The following is a 9655-nucleotide window of genomic DNA, read 5'->3' as shown; positions in this document are numbered from 1 at the left end:
ACACTAAAATCCTTCATGGTGACGACTGCTCCTTGTGAGTAGCAGAAACCTTCTGTAAAAAAATATGGGCTTGATTACATGTATGCCCCCTTCACCAAAATCACATATATACTGACCTTGCCCCCACCTCTTTGGAGCAGATTCTCAGAGCTATCTGGGATGCTATCTCCCGGGCTGCAGTTCTCATTTTGCCCCAAATAAAACTTAACTGGCAACTCTCACGTTGTGCATTTTTTTAAGTTGACACAAGGAACAACAGAAGAGGGAAGAGGTTTGTATATCTAGTTGTCTACTAATTATTCGTACCAAGTTGGTGGCACAATTTTTTTCATATGAATTTCCTAGGACTCTTTCTTCTTTTCTATATAACTTATACATTTATAATATGTCTAAGGGTACTTCTTGTTTCTTAGGAAAATTTTTATGCAAATACAAAAAGAGTAATCAAGTACTTAATCCCAATTTGAGAAAGAAAAACAGTATACTACCAATTAATAAACTTTCTACACCTCTAACATACTTAAATCCTATTGCTCTGAGTGCTAGCTCTTATTTCTTGAAAGTCAAATGGTAAAACAATACCAGTTCCTTATTTTGGGCCTTTAGGGCAAAAATAAATAAATAAATAAATAAATATATACATATATAGTAATAATGCTAGTGAATCAAAGTATATGCTTTTTTTTTCTTTTTAAGGGATTTTACTACAAAGAAAAACTTCTCTCTGCCTGAAGGGTAAACAGTATAAAAATATTTCCACTAAAAAGAGTCCGAGAATTCTGAGCTGGTATTACCACAACCCCTATAAGATATTTAGTATGATAACAGCAACTAGTGTAAGGAATGTGAAGATTTATTTACATCAAGTTCAGATAAAGAGATAAAAGGGGACTTGAATAAGCAAGCAAAGAGTATGACTTCAGGAGTGTATATTTGAAGGTATCTTTGAACTGCCCTTAGCCACAATGAAAGACCAGCAAAACCAGTCTTCAGAATAACCCTTCTGCTTAGAAGGAGAAGGGAAAGCTAGACTTCACCTCTAAGATCGCCCTCCCACGCAGATTTTCCACCTCGCAGCTAAGAATTAAACCCAGACTTCCGATCATGGCGCCAAGCACGTCACCTTCTCCCTCTTCCCCCAGCAAAATCCCACCCAAGTCGACCGGATCCCTCAGGAGTGTGTAAGAGCTTCAGGGCGGGGGTGGGGGAGGTGGAAAGGATTCCCTTCCCCAATCCTGGTTGCTTGGGGTTTTGCAATTCAAAAAAACCCCTACTAAACAGATCCTCTCCAGATTCAAAAGAAGCTTCTGTACCAGCAAGACCTGCTCTTTTCCTCGGATGCGTAGACCCAACCCCACTCTTTACCTTGACACGGCGACTCCTCACCGCAAATTTCCTTTCAAATGCCCTAAAAAGCCCCTAAGGCCCCCCAGCCTTTGTGAATAAAGGCCCACCCTCGAAGTGGAAACAGCGCTGCAGAGACAGATATGCACAGACAGCGGGACAGCGAATACAATTGTAAAAGAATGAGTTCTTTCTGGCTTTGCATCCTTTCAAATGTTCAGTACTCCTGTTAGCTAAGGAGGGTTACGGTAATGGGTGCTTGAGGGAAGCAGGACACCGATTAGAGCAAAATTATCAATATAGGGGTGGTCTTTCCAAATTCCGGCTTTTGTTTGAGTCAGTGAGGGTAGCCCGAGGAGGCCAAGGTCTCCGGTTCTGCGAAAGGTGGGTCCTTCCCAATTCTTTGGGCTACGGACAGGCAGGCGCGGGCCCCAAGAAACAAAGGGGGTTGTTCTGTCCTTCGAGGCTATACTCGAGTCCCAGAGGAGTCAGAGGCTAAATCATCGAGCTCGGAAGAGTTTGCCAAAGGCTGGACAATACGTGCGGCCGCCCTCTCTTAAGCACGCAAATCCCAAGCGTGGACGTCTGGAAGGTGTGTGTGTGTGAAGGAGAAAGGCCAGTGCTATCCATTGCGGGCTGCCGGCCGCGCCGTGCTCTGACCTCAGCGGTTGCGCTAGGGCCGCGGAGTCCGCCTGTTAGCCCTGGAGTGAGGGGCGGGGCCGGGCGGGGCCGCGAGCGCGCAGGCGCAGTGCGGCCTCGTCGCGCCGCTGCAGCCGCCGCCGCCGCCGCTGCGGCTGCCGCCCGCGCTGCACCACGGGCCCGAGACAGACTGGGCCGGGAAGAGCCGGAGACGGAGGAGGAGGCGGAGGCGGCGGCGGAGGCGGGGCGACTCCGGTGACCGGGAGCGCCGCAGACTGGCAGCTGCGGCGACTCCCCCCTTTGTGTCTGGTCTGCCCGGAGCCGCTGGAAGTGCTTCCCGGAGGGGCGCGGGGTGTCTCGCCGCCTTGCTGCCCACCCCCTCCCCAGCCACCTACATCCGCCCTCCCGGCGCCCCCCACCCTCGGCCCGCGACGCCCGAGCTCCGCCCGGAGCCTAGAGCTGCGGGAAAGCTAGGAGGCGGCGGCGGCGGCGGCTTCCTCGGGAGGGGGGGGTTGTGATTCGCTCAGAGGAGCCATTGACGGGAGAAGACAAGGCTTTCACAGTGGAATTTACCTCAGGCAAGATGGAGCGGCAGCAATAAAAAAGAGAAAGAGAGAGGAGCGCACCCGGGAGAGCTAGAAAGGGCCAGCCTCCCGGCACCTCCCCTCCGCCCGCTGTCTCGGGGAGCTCGGGGCCCAGCCTGAGGACCCGTCCCCTCCCCCGCTTCCCACCGCCCCTCAGCCCTCCCGCCGGGACCTGCCGGACCCTCGTAGGATTGTTCCGCGAAGGCGTGAAGGCCGTGGGTTTGTCCATGGAGGCCAGCACCTTTTATGATCCAGTCGAGGAAGAGGATTTGCTTTGCTCGAGATCGGAGTAAGGGAAGCACCGAAACGAAACTTAAAAGGAATCTTGCCCTCCCGGAGCACAGGCGATGCGCCTCGGGCCGCCGGGCGCCGCCGCCGCCGCCCGCCCGGTTTCGCCCTTCCCGGCAGTCGGGAACTTGTGCTGATCCTCGGCGCCCCTCGAATCCCCGCTCCCCACCCCTCTGCACCCTGGATATGTTTTCTCCCAGACCTGGATATTTTTTTGATATCGTGAAACTACGAGGGAAATAACTGCGGGGCTTTCTTCTTGTCTCCCTGCTTCTCCCCACAGACATGCCTTCACTTTGGGGGGCCGAGGCACCCTGTCCTGGGCGAACCAACACCCGCAGCCGCAAGGGAGAGAAATGAAGGGAATTTCGGCAGCGGAATGAAAGCTCTGCAGCTCGGTCCTCTCATCTGCCATTTGTCCTTTCAAACTGCATTGTAATACGGGCCGGATAAGTCCGACGAGAGCTAGGACTAGCCTCCCGGCCGCGTTTCTCCGCCCTCGTTCACTTTCCGTATTTCTTTTCTATGCTCTCCTGCTTCTTGGCTGGCCCAGGGATGACTTCGTCGATGCGGCGGCTCCGGCGGGTGCCCTCGCTGCTGTGGACAGTCCTGCTGGTCAGCGCTGCGGCCGGTGAGTAGCCCCGGGTGGCGCGTCCGGGCTACTTCTCCTGCGGTTGGCGGGGGAGGGAGCCTGCAGAGGCCGAGGCCTGCGCTCGCCTGTCGCGACGCGGCCGCTCTTCGCCCGGTACCTGCGCGCCTTTCCCAGTCCTTCCAGGGAACTAACCTTTCACGTTGACGTGTAGTGTCGAATCCCCGCACCTCGTATTCCCCACCACCTCACCCCACCCGCGCCGGGGGGAAAAAAAAGACACATTGGGTGTGGTATCTTAACATTTTTAGCTGTGAGGTAATGCAAGGATTAAAAATAACATTTTAATCACCAGTGAACACTTGTCTATTATGAGATCTTTGGAAACAGACCTGTAGATTTTTTTTTTCTAATATAAAGAAGCGGATTTGGCTTACAGTAAAAAGAACATCAACTGTAGGACGTATACTTGAACCTCATTTTTAGATGTAGATCACTCTTTGAGAATCCATGTTACTTTCATTATTCCACAATGTTCCCGAATGAATTGAATAAATAAATGTTGAGGAAGGCAGAACTGTGAGATGCTTAATATGCTGTATAATATTGTTAATTGTTATTATCGTTAGTATTACTTTGTTCCGAAGTATGTTAGTAATAATATTTTCATCTTTTCAATCTGGACAGTCGTGTTTTATATGCTTTTGGAATTACTGCTGGGCTTAGAAGTATTTTTGGTAGCTTTTCATTTAGGCATCTGGCATCTACTGACTTTCCTGTCATTGAGACAACTTTGACCTCACATCAGACTTCTAGGAGATTTGAGTCCTGAAAGTTCTTTTGACATTTTACTGAAGCTTAAGGGGAAATGGTAGTCATCCTTTCCTTAGAATATTTTGATTTTAGTTCTCAGACACCTTAGGAAAAACCTCGTTTCATTTGCAGTTACTTTTCAAACAGTCTTTTGGTGATTTGCTTTTAGAAATTTTGGGGAGTGAATCATACATATAATTCTTAAATTTGGTTTAGGATGACCAAATAGATTATACATCTAAAAATGAATAAAGGGCAACAGTTATTCCAGTTATTTTTTCTTAATAAGTGTAATATTCACTTTCAGTAAATTTTTCATTGCAATGTTAGACACGGACAGTGTTTATTTCCGTTTAAAAAGTCTGCATTGGGAAGATACTGAAACAATTTTTGAACTTTCTTTTGTGCTTTTGATATTGTTGATTAATGTCTATTATGTTTGTGATAGTTGTGTTAACATAATTTGAACTTCTGAATTGAATGTATTTTGACACTGATATTTTAATATTCTTAATCATCACAATTCCTTTTGGGGTAAAAGTGAATGATTTTTCTCTAGAGTTCTTTATATTCTGTTAGCTATTTAAGTTCTCTAGTAGTAGGCCATGGGGTCCCTGTAAAATATGGAGAGTAAAAGGTGTTAAGTTCAAGCAGTCATTCTAAGAGGAGAAATCTCAGAGCGTAGACTTGTTAGTGTTCTTTGTTATTCTTGACCTTTTTAGAACATAGATTCTCATTTATTGTTGACAGGCTTATCATTTTGTGATCAGAACTGATAAATGTAAGAGAAAGAGCAATTGACTTAAAAATAAACTTGATATCTATTTGGTAAATAAAATATTAGAATAATGGCCCTTAAAAGGGATGGATTAAAGTAATCACTGTTTAAAAGTGATTTTAGTCATCTTTTTCTTTACTATTACATAGCACCAGTTGCCAAAATTTGTAAAATTGGATTTCAGAGCTGTAACAATAATAATAATAGTATTTATTGAGTGCTTGCTCTGCGCCAGCAAATGTCCTAATAGCTTTACATGTATTTTCTCATTTGATTCTCATGACAGTTCTTTACTCCAGGTTCAGTTATGCTCCTTTTATAGAGTGAGTGAAGTATAGAGAATTTAGATAACTCACCACACAGTCAGTAAATTGTGGAGCTAGAATTACAGTCTGTTCCCTTACCTATCACATTAATGATGACAACAACTTCTCACTCTAATTGGGAACATGAGAGAGTAAGTGTCTTCACCAGATTAGCCTTTGAAAAGAAGCAAGGACCCTTGACAGGATCTTGGTACAGCACTGGTTGCGCAAATGTCATGGTGCTAAATGTGTAAAACTTTGCCTAGTATTGGAGTGGCTAGAGCAGTTTTATTAAGTGCAAGGAGGCTAGAGAGGGCTTGTGTGAATTTGGATTATATAGATGCAGTGATGTAACTAGACATGTGCAAATGGTACAGCTGAACAGGAAAATAATACTGGAAGACTGATATCACATCTCTCTATGGGGTCATGGATAATCCTCTATTTCTTTTGAGTCCCTCTTTCCCACTTTATTTAGTTCTTGGATTTCTTAATTCTAAGAACAGTTAGTATGCAAAAATTAGAATTTATGAAAAATATGTGCTTGTTTGGTTTATAAGTGATTTCTTTTTTTTTTTATGGTCTGGAACAGGGGCATGAAGCTGAACTTGTTCTTTTTTAAAATTTATTTATTTATTTATTTAGGCTGCACCGGGTCTTAGTTGCAGCACGTGAGATCTTCGTTGTGGCATGCGGGATCTAGTTCCCGGACCAGGCATCAAACCCGGGCTCCCTGCATTGGGAGCAGGGAGTCTTACCCACTGGACCACCAGGGAAGTCCCATGAATTCTTAATTTTAATAAAAGGATACAATATAATGTAAAACTTAATTAAAGGTCAGCTTCTGTTTCAAAAAAATTTTTTTTGAAAAAACAAAGTTGCCAAGCTTTTTATTTAGGTTGTAGTGGTTACAGATAAAATATCTAATCCTATATCCTGCCCCACCATATGCCACCCAATGAGCAGACTCAGCTACTCTTTTCCCTCCAGTCTTAGTTCTTGTGTTCATCCTTCTTGTCCTTCTTGGCATCCTTCTTGGCCTGGGAGGCCAGGGAGCCCATGGTATTTCAGATGGTCTCATTGGGATCCCTACCTGGAAGCTTCTCCGGGACACTGAAGGAATTCAGCGTCCTGCATCATGTCATAAACCCTTTTCTCCTTGGCTGGCTCACATGTGTCCATGGCTCAGTTGTCACCCTTGTCAGCTGATTCTGCCTAGTCAATGTCAGTTGATTCTTCCTGCATTTGAAATAATTCACTTGACTAGATTTCAGTTTTACATACATCTCTTCAGGAACACACACATTGTCTACAAAAGCTATCGTGGCATATGGGTTGCTGTAGTGGTGGTATTGGTATTAGTGTGTGTGTGAAATGTGGGGAGAGATGTTTATTCTAGCTTTCCTTCATTAAAGGCCAACTTTCTTTAACAGTGAAAGAGAAGAAGTTGAGTATTGGTCTCTGATGGGTAAATTCTAACTATAAAAGGTACAGAGTGAAGTCAGTATAAATCAGTTAATTTTATAACTGGCCATATCACTTTTTTTTTTAACTGAAGTATAGTTGATTTACAATGTTGTGTTAGTTTTTGATGTACAGCAAAGTGATTCAGTTATACATATATGCAGTCTTTTTCATATTCTTTTCCATTATGGTTTATTACAGAATATTGAATATAGTTCCTGTGCTATACAGTAGGACCTTGTTGTTTATCTATTTTATATATAGTAGTTTGTGACTGCTAATCCCAAACTCCTAATTTATCCCTCCCCCACTGCCTTTCCCCTTTGGTAACCATAAGTTTTCTATGAGTCTGTTTCTGTTTTGTAACTAAGTTCATTTGCATACTATTTAATATTCTACGTGTAAGTGTTATCATATATTTGTCTTTCTGTTTCTGACTTACTTCACTTAGTATGATAACCTGTAGGTCTATCTATGTTGCTGCAAGTGGCGTTATTTCATTCTTTTTTTAAAAATAATAAATAAATTAATTTATTTTTGGCTGCGTTGGGTCTTTGTTGCTGCCTGTGGGTTTTCTCTAGCTGCGGTGAGTGGGGGCTACTCTTCGTTGCGGTGTGCGGGCTTCCTATTGCGGTGGCTTCTCTTTGTTGCGGAGCACGGGCTCTAGATGCATGGGCTTCAGTAGTTGTGGCACGTTGGCTCAGTAGTTGTGGCTCGCAGGTTCTAGAGCACAGGCTCAGTAGTTGTGGCGCACGGGTTTAGTTGCTCTGCGGCATGTGGGATCTTCCTGGACCAGGGTTCAAACCCGTGTCCTCTGCGTTGGCAGGCGGATCTTAACCACTGCGCCACCAGGGAAGTCCCCTCAGTAAATTCTCTTTAAAGAAATTCTTTGTAAGGAACTGGTAGATGTAAGGTACAAGTTTTCTACGATGGCGTGCCTTTAAGAGTCAGTATGATATGTCAAGTTACATAGCAATAAGATGTTAGGGGAATTATTACCAGAAGAGCTAATGTAAAAGTTTACATACATACCTAGAGTCCCAGTGTCCAACACTGTCCGTCAACCTTGCCTTGAGCATATTAAGTAACACTTAAACTTCATTACACATATTATCAAGCTATAATACAAAATTTGTGTAATCATTCTCACCTTAAATGTGTTGACTGTGGACTTGATGGAAGAATTATGGAACATGATAAAAGTATTGTGCCAGAGGTATTGGCTTATAATAGTTTTAGATGGAGTTGGATGTTTGGGGGAATAGAAGGATCGTATGCACACATATCTCTTTCTGGCAATTCCTCATCTGTATCTGGAAGGCTAGATGCAGGTGGTGTTGAGAAATTTCAGTTTGTTAACACCAGAAGGTCTTCTCGTCTATCTTTTAAGACAGTTTTCCCTTAAAAATTTCAGTGTCAAAAATATACTTAATAATATACCTTCATTCTGTCCCAGCAATTTAAGTGCAAAAATAGCGTGATTTAGAGCAAAACATGACTTAACAAATGACATAGTGTGTCATTTACATATATGTATATATGTGTATGTATCCAATAATCCAAACCCCTAGTTCTTTTCTTTCATTTAAATAAGGAAATAGTTGACTTTTCCCAACATTATTGATCTTTCTTCAGTCTTTGCCTTTGTAGACAATAATAGTCTGTGAACCAAGCTATATAATTGTAATAGACACTCCAGGCCAACCTTTTAGGGAAAGCTTTGTTTTTGTATTTTTGCTTTTCTTTGAAAAATAAAGAGAAAATACTGTTAATCCCATAATTCCAACATTGTGTTTTATTTTGGTGTATTTACTTCTAACTTTTAAATAAAGGTGTGTATATTTTTGTGTGGGTGTGATTGTATAATTTATTAATTATATTTCAAACTGTTTTTTGGGGTCTTAGTGCCATGTGGCATGTGGGGTCTTAGTTCCCCAACCAGGGATCGAATCCGTGCCCCCTGCATTGGGAGTATGGAGTCTTAACCTTTGGACCACCAGGGAAGTCTCTACATTTCAAACTTTTAAACATGGAATAATATGTCACAAACAGTAACTGTGTAATATTCCATTGAGTGTATTTGTTAGTATTTACTTGATTCCTGTTAGGAGATGTTTAGCTTGTCTTGGTTTTCTTCTCTTGATAAAGAGTACCATATTGAATATTTTGTGCATACGTCCTTCTTGTGTTTTGGTTTATTTCTGTATTCTGATCTTGATCTATCAGCAGCATGACTCAGTTTGATCATTTTTTTTTCCTCCTTGAAACACTTCCTTCATTTGTGTTCTAAGATACCACACTCTTGGTTTTCCTTCTGCCTCTCTATCTCCTTTGATAGTTCTTCCTTATGTCCGTCACCTCTAAATGGTATGTTGTCCCAGGACTCAGTCCTTGGTCCTTTTCTCTTTCTACACTTACTCCTTTGGTGATCTCATCCAGTTTCATAGCTTTAAAAATAGCATCTAGAGGCTGAAAAGTTTCAAATTTATTTCCATCCTAAACTTCTTTCCTTGAAATAAAGTTGCGTGTAGCCAGCTGAGTGAGTACTCTGCATCTCTACTTAGATGTCTGATAGTCATCTCAAACTTAGCGTGTCCAAAATGGAACTCCTGAGCTTCTTCTGTAGGCCTGTTCCTCCTGTAGTCTTACCCAACTCAGCAAATGGCAGTTCTGTCATTCTAGTTGTTCAGGCCCCAAATTGAATATATCCTGTCTCTTCATTTTTTTTTTCCCACACTCACATCCAGTCTGATAGAAAAAATTATTGACTCTACCTTCAAAATATATCTAGTCTGACTACTTACCGCCTCCACTGCTACCATGTTAATCTAAAAGCCATCTTCTCTCACTT

At 43.1% G+C, this 9655-nt stretch overlaps 1 protein-coding gene across 1 annotated transcript in view; it reads left to right on the top strand.

The window, feature by feature from the left end:
- The first annotated feature begins 2150 nt into the window (after positions 1-2150).
- BMPR2 (bone morphogenetic protein receptor type 2) overlaps positions 2151-9655 on the top strand; it is a 190902-nt gene continuing 183397 nt past the window's right edge. The window contains exon 1 of the mRNA XM_060105745.1: positions 2151-3486. Within this exon, the coding sequence (XP_059961728.1) occupies positions 3381-3486 (106 nt within the window). The 5' untranslated portion in view covers positions 2151-3380. The remainder of the gene's footprint in view (positions 3487-9655) is intronic.

Source organism: Mesoplodon densirostris, chromosome 8 (assembly GCF_025265405.1).
Source record: "Mesoplodon densirostris isolate mMesDen1 chromosome 8, mMesDen1 primary haplotype, whole genome shotgun sequence".
Classification (NCBI taxonomy): Eukaryota; Metazoa; Chordata; class Mammalia; order Artiodactyla; family Ziphiidae; genus Mesoplodon; species Mesoplodon densirostris.
The sequence above is the reverse complement of the archived record's forward strand: the minus strand, read 5'-3'. Positions and strand labels throughout refer to the sequence as shown.